At 45.0% G+C, this 21,797-nt stretch overlaps 1 protein-coding gene across 4 annotated transcripts in view; it reads right to left on the bottom strand.

Moving 5' to 3' along the window:
• The window catches only part of FUBP3 (far upstream element binding protein 3), a 39,260-nt gene extending 18,047 nt beyond the window's left edge, over positions 1-21,213 (bottom strand). For 2 of the 4 annotated variants that reach the window (XM_066332765.1, XM_066332769.1), the window contains exons 1-8: positions 21,064-21,213; positions 13,707-13,812; positions 7,556-7,606; positions 7,038-7,071; positions 5,396-5,445; positions 3,800-3,871; positions 3,015-3,072; positions 246-408 (exon numbers count right to left, since the gene is read on the bottom strand). In XM_066332765.1, the coding sequence (XP_066188862.1) occupies positions 246-408; positions 3,015-3,072; positions 3,800-3,871; positions 5,396-5,445; positions 7,038-7,071; positions 7,556-7,606; positions 13,707-13,812; positions 21,064-21,156 (627 nt within the window). In that variant the 5' untranslated portion in view covers positions 21,157-21,213. The remainder of the gene's footprint in view (positions 1-245; positions 409-3,014; positions 3,073-3,799; positions 3,872-5,395; positions 5,446-7,037; positions 7,072-7,555; positions 7,607-13,706; positions 13,813-21,063) is intronic. The other 2 variants (XM_066332767.1, XM_066332768.1) reach the window with 2 other exon arrangements.
• Positions 21,214-21,797: the final 584 nt, after the last annotated feature.

Raw genomic sequence — 21,797 nt, 5'->3', positions numbered from 1 at the left:
ACCAAGTGTTATCTACAGCACAAGGGTTTCTGTCACAGTTCTAGCAAAACTCCACTACTTGTGTAGCTGGGGCCACGCTGATTTTGTAACACAGGATTGGATTGGCGTCCAATCTCCGAAGGCAGAAGAGTAGTCCCTGCTGGAGAAGGTTAGAGCATTCAAGGCTCTCCATTTCAGCCTGTTCCAGTGGATCTAGAGAAGCTGCAGTAGGGAAGAGAGCCCTGAAGGAAATGCATCTTGCGCACCTGCAACTGTTTTATTGTTTCACCTCCTTTGCCGATGACTAGACCCACTTTGGATGCCGGAATCAAAATCTCCTGAACGGTACTGTTGCCATCAACATCGTTGTGAAAACCAGGTCCGTTCCGACAGCGATCTACAATCTGCCCCAGTAGCCGTTTTGCTTGTCTTTGGAAAAGAATCGAGGGAAACAACCATTAGACAACATTGCTCCACGCGACCAAGAGACCAGGAACCATCGGAATGGAGAGCGATCGGGGAGAGGAGAAGTGGAAAGATGGAGGAAACCATAGTCAGCACAATGTTTGCCTTTTTTTTTTTTTAAATAAACTCTCTGATGTCTGTTTTCCCCTATCATGATTACTTATAAGCAGTTTGATTTTTGAAGGGAAGAGAAAAGGAAGAGCAGCAGCATGCTCTGACCTCTTAGGAAGTTAAGGACAATAGTAGAACTACAGCATTTGGGGTGCTTACTTTGAATGAAGACGCTCTAGGTTTTTAACTTTTCTAACACATATACAATAATAAAACTCAAGCTCTGTCCTCCTCAGTCAAGACAAAAAGACAGAAACTGCTCTGATACTGCCGCAGCCCATGGATTAACCATTCTCTGATCAGTCACAGGCAACTGCCTTGCTCTTCTCTACCTGCTCTTACCAGCAGCACCAGAACACTGTCCTAACACAGCCTCTGCTCCAAGCAGTAGGTGCTGAAGCTACACCACGAAGTGAGGCAGGGATACTGCAGCAGCCACCAGTGAAAGACTGGGTTCTTCTACTCCTGGTGAGAAGAGACACACAAAGAAGCATTTGGGAGATTAAAGACCCCTTCTCTAAAATCTTTAGCATGTCAGAGGTAACTGGCAGGCTTTTCCTTCATCTTCAAGACTCCTATATCAGCACATCCCATTCCTGCCCTTGTCCCACAACCCTTCTGAAAGCAGAAGTTCACTGGTTCCATGTACAGCCTAATGTAGCATCTTCCCCTCTCTCCACTTCACACCAAGCCGTATCAGGCACCCTAAGAATGACTGAATTCTCTCTGGAGATTTGAAGAACCAGTAAAAAGTCATCCCTGTAAGCAGACATTCCCCCAAGGCAGCTCAGAGGGTGGTGCTCTGAGGCTGCACTCAGAGCAGAGCACTGCTTGCCCTTGACTTTCTCACAACAAAAGGGAAAAGATGGAATTTCTGGAAGCCCACTTCAAATATTCTAGAAAAATCTTAGGAAGTTTTATTCACCTGCCTTTCTATTTTGTGCAAAGCTCTTTTAGTGACAATATAGAGACCACAACAGTTAATACACAACATATTTCAGATGAGAAGAGGTCACTTGGAAATTAACCCTATTAGTGTGTCATTGGATATAACTAATGAAAACATTCTTCACAAAACCTTTCTCAAAGAAGTCTGACACCTAGACTGGTTTCCTTACTTCACTTCCTTTTTCTACAAGTAGCCTGAAAAAAACAGTTCAAACAACCAATTGGTCAAGAATTTTACCACAAAAGTAAATTAAATTGAACTCAATTCCATGTCCATGTTCTGTTTTTCAAATTTAATAGTCTCACTTTTAAAATTTACTCACATTTTATTTAAAGACAGCCTTGAACACAAGTACATTTAACTGCTGATTTCAGAACCACAAAGTCTTAACTAAACCTGTCCCCCATTTTCCCACAACTGCATCTCCTGAGGCAGCCCAGCTTTTTACTGTTTTGCTCTTGTTCTTAAATATCCTTTGCTAAAGAGGGAAAACCACTTCAATATCAGCGAGAATACACTGCCTGCCCTATAATGTGAGTTTGCCAATATATTTATTCTGTCTCACTGCTTGCAGTATTATGGTAGAATAAGGAGATGTAAGTACCCTTAGATCTCTTTAGGAATGGAAGAATGATGAGTGTGTCTTCTCTTTAGAGAGACAGTCTTTGCACCAATGTATTTTCAAACGCAACTCAAAGATTTCCAGATGGATTTTAAAAAACCCACCTACCCAAAGGCTGGGGAGAGAAAGAGCAGCTCCATATGTTAAGTGTGTTCCTGTAAGCCTGAGGATCCTGGATCCAGTTCCAGCAGGAGGTCCTCAACTGGTTTGTGAGAGTCTCAAACTCAGCTCCTGGGAAGGGGGAGGGAGGAAACACTGTCCCTAAAGTTTCTATAGGTCTAAAGATAGAAATCCCTGCTGGCTGGCCACGTGTCTCTACCATGCAAGGAGCAGAATCAAGACTTGGGTTCAGTCCTTTGCTTCTTGTTGGCAGCGATGCAGAGACAAGCACCCAGTGGGCCTCATGCTGCTCTGCAACAACACCAACACCTCCAGGGTATCCTGGAGTGGCACCCACAGGCTTTAGAGGCCTCATGCAGCCCTTCTTCAGCTGGAAGGATGCTCGTCTCAATAGGAGTAGGGAAGCGAAGGGGAGAAGAGAAGTGCCCTTCAACAGCTTAGCTCAGTACCCTGGAAAGCTGCAGTTACAAAACTGCATCCTAGGTGCCCTAAGAGCAACCTCACCCTGCGGAGGGGAATTCCAAAGAAATTTCTGCAGAGGATTCAAACTGCAAGTGGAAAAAAAAAAAAAAAAAAAAAAAAAAAAAAAGCCTTTGAGGTGCACAGTTTAAAGCATCAGACCAAGAGGTTCTATGCTCCAGAGACCCTCAAGTTTCTCTAGGCCAACATTTGCTGGTGTGGCTAATAACCAAGTAGCATCACTGACAGAGCACAGCATTAGGGAGAAGAGAAAGAAGGAAAAAGGAGAGAAATGAAATCAGAACTCACTCAATGCTCTCTGGTGTCCCAGTGAGTACACAGGGTCTCTCAGGCATCCCACCACTGTCTGCAAAGAAAACACAGAGAAAACCTGTGATACATGGAATTAAAAATGTGGCAGCTATTTCAGTGACCATGAAGCACCAATGGAAGCACCACCCACCTGCACACACAGCATGCTAAAAAATTCAAAGACATCCAGGATCAACATATTTTAAATTATTTACTGGATGTCTGCATTCTTTTAAGGCCTTTCCCACCAATTAAAGGGAGGGGTAAAAACTCAGATAACACTGATCAACAGTTCCCTGTACAGCACTGCAGCACAGTGCTGTACACTGCTGTACCCAAAGCAAACTGGCACCAAATGATCCCATTTGGACAAATGGTCTCATTTTTTTATGATGCAAAGCAAGCTGTGTAAAGAGCTGCTGCCAACCCTTCTGAAATGTCTTCTGCCAGGAGCTGCAGCTGACCAGACCAGTCAAACCACAGAGCTGAGCAAAGTGAGAAACCTCAAAAGCTTCAGGTCTAAGCACAGCACGGATTGTTCATTTGCTCTGCAACCATCTGCTGCTTAAAGCCAGTTCCCTCACTGTCCCATTCCCCAAACCACCTGACAAACCTGTTTTCTACCCTGGTTGGGAGGTGGGTCCCACAACAGCTCTCCCATGGCTGTCTGTATCCACGTTAATGGTGACAACACACCGTGAGCATGGGAAGTGCCTGATCTAATGGACACAGCATCCTTTGACATTAAAACCTGTTCATACACCACACAAAGAGGAGCTTACCTGGAGCAATCTGAATTTTGCAGCCAGACTCCATCTGAATCCGTGAGATCTGTTCTCCTCCCCTGCCGATTACTGAAATGAGTTCAACAAGCATCAGAACAAACTGTTTTTCCTGGAAACTGCAGAGCACCTTCCCCTTTTACTCTGCTGCAACTATAAAGGAACAGTTTGACTCCAGGATTGCAGAAGAAGCATCCACAGCATGACCAAATTTATCAAAGCAGAAAAACATTAAAATACTGCTGAACATTATTCTCTTTGCTTTGAAAAACAAAACTAAAAAGCCTGTCTTGCACAGGAATGGAAAGAAGTAAGTATGGAAGAGACAAGGCACTAGTCTGGGTGATGCCAAGAGAGTTATTTAAGTACATCTTGTTCAGCCTGAACCAATAAGCCAGTTACTTAGGGTACTAAAAAAAAGCTTCTTTATAATTCCTATTTTACTGCCATTTTTGAATGGACATCCTATTTGGCTGTCTGCACTCAGACAGAAGCACATCCTGAAATGCTCTATCAACCTCCAGGGAACACAAATACTCCTCTCCCTTTACTCTCAGAGTTGACACATCACTGTTTCACAACAAGACACCCAGAGCACAGACTGTGCCAATCATCATTCCTACCTTTCCCAGACTGCAAAAACAGCAAAGTTGTCAGGTCAACCAGGTATTCCTGGCTCAGGATGCTCCCAAAGAAGCATCTCAGCTGTGGGATTGCATCCCCTCATATCTGTCTGCCCCTGAACCAGGGTGAGACACAGATGATGCCTGTAAGCTCCCCTCTCCCAGGGCCAACATCCTCCATGTGTAGCACCAGGACTGGTAAATGAAGAGGTGTGGCAGGAGAGGAGGGAGCCTTTCCTTTGCAGGAGTTTGAGTTACAGTCTTACAGAGTCTTTAGAGTCGGGACAAAACTTGGCGCTCTATGGGGTAATTACCACGGGCTGTTATTTTCCTCTTTACTCTCCATATATCAAATTGGAAGGGATACACAGAGACCCAGCAGTGGAAGAGTCTATGCAATCACTGCAGTAACACATCAGCAGGAGGTGCCATTGAAAGCCAGAGTAATGATCATTAAGAGGAAGAGAGAAATTAGGATCAAGCTTGAAAGAGAACAGTATCAGGAATGCAAATCTAGGAAAAACTCTCATCTGGTTGAGTTTCCCTGCAGCAAATGTGTGAGAAATTTAAAATTCTGTTTAACTTGCCTTTAGTCAACTCATATTTTAACATTGAAATGTTGTTTTCCTTCCTCCATTCTCACAGTTTTGCATACTTAAAGTAAAATGATGCAATGAAGGGAAATAAATTAACTTTTGACTTGTTTATGTACTGTGCTAATGGGAATTCAAAAGAGAAAACCACTAAAATGCTCAGTAACCTATACCAAACATTCTTGTTCTTATTACTGGGACACCAAGCTTTTACACAAAGTTTGCATCTGGATTTTAAACACTCATCCTCTGTTCCTCAAGGAGACAGCATTAAATAAGGCTTATCCAAGGCTAATAAGCACAAAAACTCGTGTCAGAATTAACAGCATTCCCGCACAGAAAACACATCAAGAAGCATCAAAAGCATCCAAGGTACTTACTAAATCCAACCATTTTATCAGGCACTTTGAACTCTTCTGTTATTACAGCCCTAAAGGGGAAAAAAAAAAAAAAATGGAAGAAAACCCCATCAAAGTCATTACAAAGAACAATTTGGAAGAAACTACACCCCTGCCATGGAGCCTGGGCTCAGCACAGGGATTCTGCACACATAAAAGCACATCATTGTCAAAATCATTTGTTTTGGAAGGGACCTCTCATGGTCACAACAATTTCTCCTGTGCTGGATCCATTTCCAGTCTATCTCTGGTATCTTGAATGGAGCTGATGGAAGCAGCTCTTTTTGTCATTCTTGCTCCAGACAGATTTAACCAAAAAAACCACAAAGTTTCTTTATCATTGAGCCTGGACCTTCCAAGCAGCAGTGTCTGCCCAGTGCTTTTGGATATTCTCTTCCCAGGAGACACCAACCAAAGCCAGGCCTGACATGAAATCTGCCTTCTGATATTCACAGGTTTGGTGTTTTGGGACTCTTTTTTTCATCTGCTTGTCCTTATCATTCTTTTCCTTGGAATTAAAAATTGTCTTCAATTATCCTCTGAATTCTTATTATCTCAAGACTTCCATAACTACTGCTCTTTGGATATTTTCAATTTGTCTGCTTCAAAACAAATCACTCAAAGCAGTTTCTTAAAACCTGACCACAGTCAAGTAGAAAGGAATTAACTTGCATTATTTTTTTGTTTAGCTGTTTCTTCCTTGTAAAAAATACAGCAGCATGAATATGGAATTGGCAAATATGCATTATATACAATTTGTTCAGCAATCTCAAAAGCAATAAAATACCTGCACAGTAAGTTCAATGCAGATTTTGTGTGGAGGAACATTAAAATCTTCCCTTTTTTTTTTTCTTTTTGCTTTAGATCAGTTAGAAAAGGTATAAAATACACACTAGACTTGACTAGCTAAGTTGCAGATAAAGTACTAACACTGCCTACCCCTTTCTAAGATGCTCTAGTAGGACATTAGCTTTAACTTAACCATTAAAAATTTAAAGTTGTACAGCCTTCATGCACATTGTTTGTCCCTTCTGCTGAGGCCCCAAACAGCTGGTTAGGATGGAAATGCACTACTATTCACCTTCAGGCTAATCCAGCTTTAGAAATGGTCTTCCCTTCAAAACAACACAGAAAACTCCTCAAGAGCAGGATTTGAGAAGAACTGAGAATTTTACATTTTTATTGGATGCTGAGACATGCTGGATGACAACTCATACTTGCTTCAGTCTTCCCAAACCATCTTTGACAAAGGAGTCATCCCAGGTCATATTACACCAAAAAAACCTAAATAATAACAACAGTAATATGTGTCTGTTTGATACTTCCACCTTTTGCCAAAATGCCAGATCTTTTTACTTTTTTTTTTCTCTCCTGCCCCTGCCAGGGCAGGGGAAGGGAAAGGAAAGAGAATTTATTTTTTTTGGTCCTGCAGATTTGCAGAGACCCCAAGTTTCACATCAACTCCTCTTTTTTTTCACCAGAACAAACAACCCAGGCTGGAGAAAACCCAAGCTGACAGTTTTTCCACATTCTCAACCTCTGACTTCCTAACACTACTACAGATGGTGGATCAATAAACAATTAGAATTGATCAATAAATAATAAAACATAACCCACTGCTTACCTTTGATGTACCAGGGCCCCTAACTGGTTACCTACTGTGGCAGAGAGAGAAAAAAGGGAAAAAAATCAAAGCATTAGCACGGATAAACTAACTTCATCCCTATAGAAAGAGAGTTCTTACCGTTTCATCAAAAAAGAAAGAAAAGCAAAACAGTAATTTAGGTTCAGTGGCTGAAATGAATGCGTTATGTGGTACAAAACAGGAGGGGATTTCTTGATCAACACACACCACAGCCCAGTGTCCAGCTGAACACAGGATAGGGAATTGATCCACGTCTCCCCATGCTGAGAGTCATGGGAGAAAATCCTGCCTGCCCAAATCCAAATCCCTGCAACTAACCTCCCCCATTCCCAAATTAAGCCCAAAGTAGTAAAAAAAAAAAAAAAAGGGAAAAGGGGGGAGGCAGGAGGAGGGAGAGAAATTTGAAGGAGACCAGTGTGTATTAAAAAAACAAGAATAAAAGCCAAGCAGCCTCAGAGATTCCCTCAGTCCAAGCATTAGACACGGCTGGCACATACTTCTCTCTGTGTCTCTGATCTGTGCTCCATGGAGCCCACTTACACGGAGACCTGTTAAAGGAATAGGGCTGTTAAGTAACCTCGTGGCACCCAAACAGTGTTTCAACCCAACAAAACACATGTTCTTGAACACATTCCAGGCATTTCTGCCATGTTAGCTGGTGGTCCATCTATGATTAGCAATTATCTCCCTACTGACAACCCTGAGACAGACTTCTCCCCCCAGCCCCAACAGATTAGATCTTTCTTCCAAATGTTAATAGGGAAAATATCATTAGACCAACTCATGCAAAGTGGGAACACGAGCCCTGCTGGGCTTCCTACTGGACTCTGCCTGCAGCAAACCAGCTAAAAACCAGACCATTTGGTGCTAACAACCAGTTGAAAGATTATATTGCATGCCTGGAGGGCACGGAACAAAACAAATGAAACTGGCCAACATGTGAGCTGTGATAATAAAGATGCTGTTTCAAACTACCTTGCAGCAAGCTGCACATTCTTTGACCTGAAATAAATTGGCAATCAGTCGGCAGGGATAGAAAGTGGATGCATCCAACACTCTGTAAATCTGGTAGAAAAATGCATCAAGTTTGTGACCAAACACTTTACTCCAAGAAAACAGACAAAGAAAGCCAACAGCATATTTCTGCTGTGTGTCAATACCTCCAGGAGAGCTCAGGACCAAAATATCGACAGCGTATCTATTTTATTACTCTCCCCAGCTCAGCGATAAGACAACTGCTGTGTTAATTGACTCCCTTAGATTTGTCTTTGCATATTCTCACCCTGAACATGAAAAGCTCTAATTTGATAACTATGAATACTGCAGTTGAAAAAGGTGGGTGATGTAATGGGGAATATTTGCTTCAGCTGATAAGCTTCTACCACAGAGCTGAGCAAATACAACCAAACTCGGAATCTTCCTCTGAACTGCACTCAGAATATTTCAACTCCACACAGCAGGTCTGGTGGTATCGGTGCAGTGTAAGGTTGCCACAGACAAGCCACTCATTATCAAGATGCCAGAAAGAGTGGTCTTAACTCTGCAAAGGCTGTATTTAAATCTCCACTTCGCATTTCAATTCACCAGAACAGCTCTCTTAGCAATCTGTTCCGCTGCAGCCGCTGCCCACAAATTATGAGACAGATACACATCCTATAATCAACTTCCCCAGTTCACGCACCGAAGGGAAGAGCCTGCATTTTGTAACACAATCCTACACTTCAAAAAGACAACTTCCGAGGGAAAACCTGTATGAGCACAGGAAGTTAAATCAGCCAGGGAATTAATACTTTAAATGTAGGCAACAATGTCTCTCCAACCCTTTCTGAGTACTATCCAAACACGGTAAGCCATTCACCCCCACAAGGAGATATCAGCCTTAATGTATGTTCATTGTACAGATTAGTGTGGAGAAATTACACCACAATAACTCATGTGAGAGACCATTCCTTCCACAGTTCACCGATAACATCTCACAAAACTGAGATTGAAGGCAGATGGAGAGAAATGGAAATTATTTACTTCAAGTCAGTTATGATCTCCCCGTTTTTTGGGGGGGAAAGTGATGTGGCTCCCAATTCCAGCAACTTAAAGGTCCATTCCTTCTCCAACATGCCCCTTTTTCTCTGAAAAACAGGGACTAATAGAGAGGCAGGGCTGGGGCAGCCACAATACTGGAAGCTGATGCATCATTCCACTGCCTCCCTCCACACCAAGGAGGGAGCTGAACTCTGACAAGCCACATACATACTTCCCCCTTTTACATCTATTCAGTACAATTTAACTGTAACTGCAGTCATTTCACTGCAAATAAGGAAAAACACTGAATAAAACCAGCACAATTTCCTATTAATGGCACCTGCTGGTTGATAACTCTTCATTCTGCTTTACGCTTCACCTTAACTGAATTCTACCTAACAGACACTCAAAACAAATGCGGATTTTTCTTCCACCCCATAAAACAGAGCAGTGCTTCCCACTAAATTAATGTGCATGATGGGAATATACAATCTCTTCAGGAATATCTTCATGGCTAGAATAAAATCAGAGCAACACATCTCCTTGAGAGCAGTGGAAAAGGGCTGCTTTTCATACTTTAGAGCCAAATTAGGATCACTGTAATTTTTAGAAAGCTACAAAGTTAGTTACCCTAATTCTCCATCATTAAATATCAATAGGTTTTTCTTTAATTAAATAGTCAGATCCTAATTTTTTTGTGTCTGACTTCACTGCAAATCTTTGGAGGATTTTTCCCCTCCCTTAAACCATCTTATTTTAAAAAGTGACCATCTGTAAAGTTACAATTGTGAAGAACAGTGGTATTTTGTGCATTAAACAAAATCTTTTGCCATGAGATCTGGACTTTTGCCCTGATCCTACTACTGCTGCAGATATGTCAAAGAGCATCAGTACTGACTTTCATCAGCAGTAAGACAGGAACAAAATTCTCTTCTGCCCACTGCTATTTTCATAGAAAACGCATTGGAGGAACGGAATAAAGTACTCTGTACAGCAGGATCATGTCCTTTTTGAGCCCTTGGTTCTACTACAATCAAGTTTTATTACATCAGAACAGGTCATCTTCAGATCTGGATGTACCAAAGGAGCTTCAGGAGGAGAGAGGAGTGGAGAGAGGGGGATGTGAGGCTTCTCCAAGGTCTCTCACCTTTGTTTTCCCAGACTCAAAGGATGCCCCAGCCTTCAGCTGTAAATGCTGCTGCTTAATCCTATGGATCTCACAGGACACTCCTTTAAAGCAGCCCAGAGCAGGGCAAACAAAGGGTAATGCTCTGTCCATCAGTCTCTGCAGCATACTAGAGCCCTGCTTCCTTTGAACAAAAGGAGTCTGCTTCTTTAAAGGTTATTTAGCATTTAACAAACTACTTAATCTGTGCTGATAATTTGAGGGACTTTTTAATTAAAATAGAGGCATGGGGCAGCAGTTGGCCCTTAACAGGAGAGCTGGGGGTCTGTCCTCAGCAGCAGCCACAGGCAAGGTGCCACCAAGTCTCTCTGCAGTTCAGACTCACCTGTCCCTAGTGCTCCCCTTCCCTGAGAAACATTAACCTCTGCAAGTGGCCACAGAAATGCCAGCTGTGACTTCCCAGGAGAAGTACAAATAAACTTGATCTCTTCCCTGCACTACAGCTGTTTGCAGGATTACTTTCAAGTTGTTTCCAGAAAAGGCAAAAAAAGAAGCAAGGAAAAAGAGAAATAATCAGTCTCGAGCTCCATCTAACACCAACGAACCAGGTTACCAGGGTTGATCCTGCTGATCCTCAGTTCAGATGAGGGTGATGTTAAGGGAAGTGCAAAAAACACTCACACATCCTGGTTTCTGACACTACAATAAATCTCTTTTTCCTGGAAATGTTTTAAAAGCAGCTGAATTTGTTTTGATCAACACATTGACACCTGCCTTAAGACCACTTCCTCAGGTGGCATCGGGCCACAGCAGCAGCTGTTTACAAAACCAGATGGGAAGAATTAGATTGTCCTGAGAGACAGACAGTTCTCCTGTCACCTTAAATGCTTCCCCTGGAGACATTTTTTTCAGCAGTATTAGGAACAGCATTAATTTCCCCAGAGCTGCGTGGGGATAAGGAAGCAATGAGACCTGCACCCAGATGTGAGCCTGCAGTATACAGGGGGAAATTTCCCACCAGATTTGTTTCCAGCCCATCCAGAGCAGTAGAATGTATCCAAATCCATACACTGAAACATTTCTAGAGCACGTGTAACAACATAATCCCTTCTCGACAACATCATCTCCAAACTGGGGTTCACAGACAAGCAGAAAATGGAGGAAAGTGTGGGCATGCAATTCCAACACCCCTTGTTTGCAGCTAACAGAGAACTAAAGAACCACCCGAATAGGAAATGCTTTCCTAATTTAAGTGTCCTATTAAAAGCAACTTCCATCTCCCAGACGTTTAAAGCTAAAGCTGCACTACAGACACTTAATTACATGGCAGCAAGAGCAGGTAGCCCAAGACTAAGATATGGATCACACCACAACAGAGCAAGAAGCACCCACAGCTTCAGGAGTTGCTTTGCCAGGCTGCAGGTGAAGAACAGCCCAGGAGGATCCCACATGCAGGGGGGAACTCACCACAAGGCTGCTTTCAGTACAGGACCTGCTAATACCATTGCAAATAAAACCCAATGTGACCCAAGCTGAAAGAAGTGCTACAACCTTATCCCTACTCTGACAATTCCTTCTTTGTCACATCCCAGCCCTTTAAAACATTACTTCTGTCATTTCTCTTCTCCTCAAAGATCTCACAGACCAAATTTTTGGGAGGAGAGTTGGACAGAGTTATATACAAATGTATAGGAACAACCCAAGGGTAAACACAGCATTGGAGCTACTTTAAAAACAATTACAGACAAGGTCCAGTGGTGAGGACAGGGGGAGCAGAACAACTCCTGATCCAGGAGTCAGGAATAGCCACCCTGGGAGGTCCTCCCAGGAACAATACCCACTCCATGGAGATATCTACACAGCACAAGAAACCAGCAGTAATGCACTTTTACTGCCCAGACTGCTACTGTATTGACACGGTCTGTGTCAACACAAACAAGGATCACCAAGTTCTAGGGCTCGTCAGTACACGTTTAAGAACAAAGTCCAACCTGTCACTAAAGCACCACGACCATTTCACAAAACCCATTTTGTCAAGAGGCCAGATCTCGAGCTCAGTCTGACGAATCAATGAAAAACACACGCAGGGTGAATGTTGTGAATGACTGCTTCCCAGAAGGCTATTTTTATTCCTTTTCACACACAGCCATGTCCCTAAGCTACTCAGACCAAGCTCAGAGCTGTTCAGCATTCCCCAACACACCAGCAATGCCACACCTCCGGCTTCTCAACAAAAGGATGCTCCTGTCCAAGATACAAAGTGTGAGGGCTCACTCAGAAAAATCCATTCTCTCCTGAAATCCCAAACCAAAGGAGCAGCAGCAACCTGTTGCTCAAAGAGAGCCAAGAGCAGAGAACAGAAGTGGGTGGTGGCATCTGTTCAGAAAACAGTAATGGTAGCAAGCCAGAAGCTCCACATGAAAAAAACTTCTCCCCGTGCACCAGCATGTTTTTTCAGACTGAGGAGCAGACGTGCAGTTATTTTCAGCCTTTGTATCAGACAGAATTTTTTTTTTTAAGTGAAGTGCTAGGCAGCAGCTTGGCTTATCTCCTCAGTACTCCTGAACACATCCAGGGGAGAGAGAATCACCCTGCAGGGCTATGAGTGTCAGGAAAAATAACAGAGGGAATAGCAGAAAGGAAGACATAGCCATGCTTTTTATTTCTTCACAAGAAAATGTGAGCTCTTTGCATCTATACAGCAGCAGATAATACAGTTTAAACACTTCTTGTAACAATCCATATCATTAGACTTATAAAACCTAAAAAACTCTTGTTCTAACATTTTTGTTTGTTCTAACATTTGGTTCCACCAAAGACAAGAAACCAGTGGCTTAATTTTAAATTGTAACAATTCATACAATATTTTACTATAGTTATGATCCATGCAATGAACTATCCTTTGGTTATGGCCAATTCTAAATTCTTCAGAGATTTTAAAATTCTCAAATAATAATGGAGAAAGCTTAAGCTAATACAGAAGTTTCCTTCCAACATGCATCATCTTCCATAAATAACTTTTCTCCTTAGAATTCACGTACAAAGCAACCAGAAGTTGACAGCAACTCAGCTCCTGGGCTGTGACTATTGTCACAGATGGAAAGAACACGTATAACACTGGCCCCACACACTGCCTGCTCTCAGAAAATCAGGGCCACCAGGAAGAACATGTCCTGTGTACTCCTGGTGCTCTGTATGTGGGCTCCAGCACAGGCCCAATAAGCAAATCCTCCTCCCTCTCTCCACTACCACAGACCAAGATTTAAATGACATCGTTTGTTTGCTAATTCCCAAAGGTCATGAACTAACAAAGAATTGCTTCACGTTAATACCAATGCCCAAGCATTGGTGCAATCTAGGTAAGAGTAAACAGCACAGGGCATCTTGTATAAAATGTCTACACACAGAAAGCTGCGTTTTTCCATCCTGAAAACAGACAGCTGCCTCCATGGATGAATTTCAGGAGCTGCATCCACCAGAGTGACTAACCACAGGCAGCTTACCTCCATCATCCAGGGGCCGTTTCTGCACTCCATAACCGTAGACTGACGGGTCCACAAGTGTTGTAGAATTATTCAAGTGAGGAATATCTCCAATTTTAGCAGCAATCTATAAAAATGAGATAAAAGCATTATTAGCACAGCTGAAGTTTCAGCCACCACAACTAAACACTCTTCCTCCCAATAAAGCACGGAGCCCAGGCCAATCTTCTCTCAGGTATTCACTATATAGGTGGATTTGTAACAAGGTGCTTCATTTGTAAAGCAAACAATTTTCTGCTTGCTTTTAATATTTGCTTAATTAAAGATCACATTCACCCAGTTCCTCTTCCTGATCATAAGTAGACGTTTACTCCCTGGAACATTATATTCAGGATTATTTGCTCAGTGGATAGCTGACAAGATAAATCTTGCTAAGAGAAGGGTTCAAACTAACCCACCAACATTGTCCTGGAGAAGCTGCCACCACCAGAGGTGTGTGTGGGAGGACATGTGCCTCCTCCTGCACCCCTGCAGACCCAGACACACAGAAATACACACTCACACATCCATGGGGGAGCAGAGGGACAGAGTGAAAACACACAGCACCAAGGACAGGTTTGGGAACTCCCTGCCAAAGAGACTGGATCACATTTGTTTACTGTGTGAGGAATAAGCCAGTGGGCAAATTATCAGTCCAGAACTAGTTCCCATTTCCTGCAGTGGTCAGTACAGCACAAACACATCTAATGCTGCCTGAGCCTCTGCTTCCAACCCTTCCAGAGGGGAAACTGCCATTCCCTGCTGAGCCAGGATAAAAGGAGCTTATTCACAGGAAAGAGGAGACAGTCAGGTATCAACTAAGGTAAGCAAATAAACTGAGACACACACACACACCTAAAGATCACTTAATACAAATGAAAAGTTAAGCTCATCTCTAGTGACATTTGGGGGACAGTGTACAGGTGAGTGCTGACATGAGCTCTCCCAGCTGCTCACTGAGCTCACTGGAGGAAACCCACCCTAGAAACACCCAGGTGCATTCCCTGGGTGCTGCACCCCAGTTAACACCTTCCCAGGGACAGGCAAACTGCAGTCTCACAGCTCCCCGTGCCTACATAAGGTATTTTGCTGTAATAAGCAAGTGCAGAACAAAGTAGTTACAGAACAAATGTAAAGTACATGGTATGCTACAGGATTTGCTGCCTTTTCCTGCAAAAAGAAAATCATTGAATGGACTCTTTACCAAGAGACTCATCTCATTCCATTATAACTGGATTTCACCAGAGAATAAGCAACAGGAGCAGATGAAAGTGCATTTTACACAGATATGTTTAAAATGACCAATATATCCAAAGATTTCTAAAGTTTGTGTTTCTCTGCAACAGGAAGACATCTACAGTAACTCTGGTTGTTGACACTATCTTCTGCTGCAGAGGAACAAACAACTGCCCAAGATGCAGAACCACAGGGTACTGGAAAAAAGCTATTTGAAATAATCTTGAAAGATTGAGGGCAATGCTTTTAGAAAGAGAATAGGAAACATTCTGTTCAATGCCTTCCATGAAAAGGGCTCCAAGTTTGGACCATTTTCTCCTTACAGTCCATTCTGTCCTGTCTCCTTTTGGAAAGCCAGTAACTTCATTGTGTCAGAAATGTCAGAGCTAGAGGATAAAATCTTCTACTGGGACCAGCTGCAATCCCGTAGTGAAGCTTTCATGACAAACATTTTGTACATCAACATCTCCAGTAAGTCCCCAGAAAGCTGGTTCTGAAAGCATTAACACACCTTGTCCTCTCCAGGAGGGAGGGTCAGGTGATGCTTTACTCTCTTGTTAAATGTTGTACTGCATCCATGGATTCAGCCCTTTGTCCTCACATACCTTCCCCTTATGTTTGGGATGAAGAGAATTTTAATGAAATACAAAGAGCAGAGATGTTTTCTGACTACTTCAAAGCTGAAATATAAATTTTAAAATACATTTTACAGCAATCTATTAACTCCTTTCATACAGTAACTTACAACATAAACCAAAAGGAACAGTGTCAAATATAACATACCCTGACCTATTTTGGGGCATTTGATTTTAACATCCCCTCCCAGAACTCTGTTTCTCTAAGTAGTTATTTACCATGACTTAAAAGTTATGGACAATCCTTTAGAGGTAAAAATCACTCAGCACAAATTCCAGGAAAAGAAAAAACCAGTCTGTGGATAGCAGAAGCTGGCTGAGGGAAGGAAGGCAACCTGAAGTACAAAGGTGCTCAGGACCTTGCTGGCACCAAGGCTGCCTACTCCCAACTCAGGGGAGCTTTGTGAACCCCTGCTCACACAGAGCACACAGTGATCAATCACCCTGGCACAGAATCCTCCGAGTAAAGGGCAAAGCAAGAGTGTTAAAGCAATTTTTACATTATCAGCTTTTAGGATATTTTCCTTCCCCCCTGCCTTCTTTATTTAAACTTGCACCCTTATCTCTACAGCCTTCCAGCTGCCAGTGGATTGCAGGCAGACAACAGTGGCACCTCACCACAGCAGGAAAATGCACCCTGCAAAATGAAGAGCTGAGCTTTTAAAGTACATGTAGCAGCTAAAATACGTTTTAACATCTCATATTCAATTCAATATGGGAAGCTCAGTTTCCATGACAGGTTCAGCAGGGAGGTAGCACAAAAATTAGGACATGGCAAAAACAAGCAGACCTAGCCCTTATCTGCCTAAATGACCTTGAGAAATGTACTGCTGTTAGCCACTGCTTTTCTCCTGCTCTATGTCAGCCTTAGGGTTTTTTTCTCTATTTATGACCCCCAAACCAAATACAACCATTTTATCAAGCTCTGAAACACAATGGTGAAAAAGCATCACTGTTTCTGCAACTAAATTCCCAAAATAAAGCTCTCCAACGAAGACTTTAATGGACACAACACAAGCCCCAGTGAAAAATTGCAATTGTAAAGCCAAGAAAACAAATGAATCCACTAAATTGTGTGAGAGATACAAGTTTTCCTATACCTTGCAATTCTGTTCTCCTATACCTTTAACAGCCAGAAAAACAAAAATACAAAATACAAAGTAATACAAAACCACCTCTAAACATGAAGCCTCTTTGCTAGGCACACTCAAACACCAACATTTGCAGAACTCAGCTTTCAAGAGAACAGGCCCAGCTTCTAAGAAAAACCTCTCCATAGTGCCCTGCAAAGCTGCAACAGATAAAATCACCAATTCTAGGTATTTGCAAGATTAAAAAACCCAATAAGGCACTGTCATCTGACCCTTCAGACTATTCTGGTCCTTGTGCTGCCTTTGTGCACTCAGCAGAACACTTGAGTTGGAGGTGACAGACATTTCTCCAGAGCTCTGCAGAAAGCAATAAAACCATCCACAACCATTTAAGCTTCACATCACAGGTGGTTTTCCTAAACACCAGAGTATCTGGCAAAGCCTAAATCTATTTGAGGATGACCTGCAAAAGGACTCTGCAAGGGGGTAAAGAAAAGTTTGCCCAAGACCCCTCCATCACCATGGAAATTAGAGCCTGATACAGAAAGGGATTTCAAACACACAGCCTGCTGATTCCCAGTCAGTCTCAGGATATTCCCCATTTTTGAGGCAGCCAGGATGGAACATCACAGGCTCACCAAGCCTCAGCCTTTCCTCTCCACAGCATTCCCAGGACACCCAGCAAGACACTGTTTGCTCAATAAGAACAAAACTTAAGGATGGCCTGAGAGAAATCCATTTTAGCCAAAATGTGAGTACAAGGAGCTCTGCTTATTTTCTGACTCCACAATTCAAAAAGAGAGCAAACATCCTCTCTCTCACCCACCCAAAATGCCACAGAAAAGCCACCCTGCCTGGAAGCAGTTGGACAGATCAGCCCACCCCTAAGAGCCACCAATCCACTTGAGATGTGGTGTAGAAGATGCAGGACAGAGCAGCTCAAAGCTCCAGCACTGCCTTGAGAAAGTAATTATTCATAAATCCTAAATATTTCACAGTCCAAAAAAATATTCAGGCAAGTCCAGCACAAACATTGAAAACCATGTAAAGTAATTTCTTTCAAATATATTCCAGGTTTCTATTTTATATTCCTATAATCATCTCACATCCCAGAGACTCTGAGGAAGGCAGCTACTTTCCTTCACTCAGGGAAATCTTCTTTGTCCTGAAGTTATGTCCTTGTTTAGATATTCAGAACCAAGCACTGTATTCTACAGCCTGATTACTACATTATGGCTCTCATGAGATCTGAATTTAGTAAATTTGATTACTGGTCTTACATGTGACACAAAACCTTGAAAGATTCAAACATCCAGCCAGGGATGACCAACCCATAATGGAAGAACTACGGCTGAATTTTCACTCCCTCATTCCCTTAGAGCAAAAGGAATACTCCAAAAAGGCCAAAACCAGAAGAAAAGCTGTACCAGATCAGTACAGCTCAGGCAAATACAACACCAAACACCCTTGGTGAAAGCTCTGCCTTTACCTCCAGAGAAATATTGGATGTAGCTGCCTTTGCATTTGCCCCTGATTCTCAGCCAGGAAGTTCCATCACAGATTGCTTGGGTGGTGAGGCAAATACCCATCACCTGAGCAATGCAGAGCATTTTCAGTGACTTTTGGCAACAAATCACTAGTGACAATTCAGTTCTGTGCAAGAGAAGACCATCCGCTCTCTTAACTACAGACCTCGATTAAATCAAGTACTTCCAAGGGGAAGGAAATATTTTAACCCTCCAACAGCTCTTTTCATCCCACAAACACTAAGAGAAAAAAAATCATATTCAACAGGCAGCAAACAAGTCACTGCACAAAAATGCAGGACACTGCTCTCCCACAAATACACACAGCACACTTGTTTCCAGGCTGGGAGAAAGCCAGAAGGTTGCTGCAGGAATCAAGACTAATTCAAGTTTTATGGAAATCCAGCAGGTACAGAATCATTGCAGCAGGAACTTAAGAACAAAATGAAGTAAGTGACCACAGCCAGAGTACAGAATTGTTTATTATTTATTCCATCTCCCTCATGCTTGGGCTGAGGCCTCACAGATTCACCCTGCAAACATGATGACAACAATCAGGCAGCTCCATGTGCCGTCAGTGCTGTGTTGGAGCCCAGGATCCTCTGAGGAATTACACTTTAACCTGTTACTGATCACAAGTGGCACACACAGCTGCACCTTCAACACGGAAGGGTTTGGGGTGGGAGGGACCTCAAAGATTGTCTCGTTCCACCCCCTGCCATGGGCAGGGACACTTCCCACTATCCCAGGCTGCTCCAAGCCTTGTCCAACCTGGCCTTGGACACCTCCAGGGATGGGGCAGCCACAGCTTCTCTGGGAACCCTGTGACAGGGCCTGCCCAGCCCTACAGGGAAGATTTTTTCCCCATATCCAACCTAAATGTCCTCTCTTTCAGTTTGAACCCATTCTCCCTTGTCCTGACACTACGGTTCCTGATGAAGAGTCCAGTCCCGCTCCAGCTTCCCTGCAGCCCCTTCAGATCCTGGAAGATGCTGTGGTGTCTCCATTCAGCCTTCTCTTCTCCAGGCTGAACAGCCCCAGCTCTCTCAGTCTGTCTCCACAGGGCAGGTGCTCCAGATCAACTTCATGGCCTCTTCGGGACTTGAAATACCCACAATGTAATTTCAACAAGCTGCACAACAGCAAATAATTATTCTATTTTACATAAATGGGTTATTCAACTGCTAACAGCTGGTAGCACGATCAGATGTTTAAATAAGATGTTTTTGCAGTGAGAGGCCTTCAGAAAGATACACCCAGGTCAGGACAAACACAGCTGCAGCACCTCTCCATTTAACTGCATCAAGCACACAACCCTGTCTGGGTGCTCAGACATTTCAAGGACACTGCTCTTCCCACAGTGACTGAAAGAAGCACGGCCTGGCTCACCCTGGAGCAGCTCACACCCCACCAACCTGTGCTGAGAGGGAAATCAATGGCCCCAGAGCAGCTCCTGGTGCTGTGGGAGGTGCAGGGTGTGGACCTACACCACCAGGTGCCTCTGTGCAGGTCACTGCAGACTGCACAGAACGTGGACTGGCTGCCACACTGGTTCCCAGGCAAGCTGAGAGTGAGGGGAGAGCACCTCAGTTCCACCACACAGAGCACTTGAGAGGTCTCAGGGTCCAGCTTAGTTTCCTCAGAAGTTTGTCAGTGAAATGACAAAGTCTGTGCAACAGAAGGGGATTTCTCCCACCTGGCCTGTAAAACTGGAGAGAATAAAGTCAGGGTCTTTGAGCACCAGGTGGGCCCTGGTTCTGGCACTCAGCTGTGTTACAGCTCCTGAGCACAAGAGCAACCTGTTCAGAGATGGAACAAACACCTGTGACAGATGTGGAACAAGAGATGGGAACAACAGCCACAGCATCCATGATGTGAGCAGCAGCTTCTTGTTCTGCCAAAGAGAGGAGCACAAACACCTGGAATATCCTGTACTGAAGTCAAGGGTGTTAATTCCTGCAGGTCTGGGCACTTCCACTGAAACTTCCCATTTTAGCATTCTGTAAGTTCATGGATTCCTCTGGGAAGCACCTCGCTCCCCCCTCTCTCTCTCTCCCTAGGGGGAATGCCAAGCTCCTGCTCTGCCAAGGTTTGTGTTCACAGAATCAATCAGCTTGGAAAAGATCTCTGAAGTCATCGAGTCCAAAGAGTGACTGATCACCACCTTGTCAATCAGAGGATGGCACTGAGTGCCACATCCAGTGTTCCCTTAAACACCTCCAAGGACGGTGACACCACCACCTCCCTGGGCAGCCCATTCCAATGTCTAACTACCCTTTCTGTGAAGAAATTCCTCGCAGTGTCCAACCTAAACCTCCCCTGGCATAGCTTAAGACTGAGTGCTCTTATCCTGTCGCTGGTTGCCTGGGAGACGAGTCCGACCCCCACCTGGCTACACTCTGCTTTCAGGTAGCTGTACACTGTGTAAAATCCCCCCGAGCCTCCTCCTCTCCAGGCTGAGCAGCCCCAGCTCCCTCAGCTGCTCTTCACAGGACACACACACCGCAGACCCTTCCCCAGCTTCGCTGCCGATCTCTGGCTGCTCCATCGCTCAGCCCACGCACAAGGCCCCGTCTGAAACACGAACTGGCACCACCAGCTCACACCCACCCAGTGCCCAGGGCCAGATGCCTGCGGGCCGCCCCCTCCCGCACAGCAGCGCTGCTGCGCTGTCACCAACCACGGCCGCGACCGTCAGAGCCCCGCCGCCTCCTCAGGGCGCAGCCCCGGAGCTCCGGTGTCCCGGCAGAGGGGCAGCGGGGCCGCGGCCCTGCCTCGCCTCCACTCCGCGGCCTAGCGGCGCCCCGCGGCCTCCTCCCGCCCGCCCCCGGCCCGCCGGCCGGCACCTCACCTGCCGGGCCCGGTGCAGAGCGTCCACGAAACCCTCGGGCTTGATCCCCACGGGCGCCGCGCTCTGGCTCTGCCCCTGCGCCAGCTCCGCCATGGCCCGCGCCCGTCCCGCCGCTCCGCCCGGGGCCCGCGCCCGGAAAGGGAAGGAGCCCCCCGCTTCCGCCGGAAGTGCCCCGGAGGGGCGGGGCTGGGGGCTCGCGCCGCGGGGCGGGGCCGCTCGCGCGCCGTGGGGTGGGGATGGGGGCGAGGGGCGGGGCCAGGACAGGCCACGCCCCCAGGGCCCCCGTGCCCGCCCCCGGGACGGGCTTGGGGACACGGCGGGGGTCGGCAGCACCGCTGTCCCGGACCGTGCTCTGCTCCTGCCAACCCCTCCCCGCCTCCGACATCCCATTCCTGACCGTGCCATCCCATCCGCACCTGTTCTGTCCCATTCCTGACCGTGCCGTCCCATCCACACCTGTTCTGTGCCATTCCTGGCAGTGCCATCCCATCCGCACCTCTTCTGTCCCATTCCTGACCGTGCCGTCCCATCCACACCTGTTCTGTGCCATTCCTGGCAGTGCCATCCCATCCACACCTCTTCTGTCCCATTCCTGACCCTGCCATCCCATCCGCACCTGTTCTGTGCCATTCCTGACCGTGCCATCCCATCCACACCTGTTCTGTGCCATTCCTGGCAGTGCCATCTCATCCACACCTCTTCTGTCCCATTCCTGACCGTGCCATCCCATCCGC

This window comes from Sylvia atricapilla, chromosome 19 (genome assembly GCF_009819655.1).
Source record: "Sylvia atricapilla isolate bSylAtr1 chromosome 19, bSylAtr1.pri, whole genome shotgun sequence".
In the NCBI taxonomy this organism is placed as follows: domain Eukaryota; kingdom Metazoa; phylum Chordata; class Aves; order Passeriformes; family Sylviidae; genus Sylvia; species Sylvia atricapilla.
The sequence above is the reverse complement of the archived record's forward strand: the minus strand, read 5'-3'. Positions and strand labels throughout refer to the sequence as shown.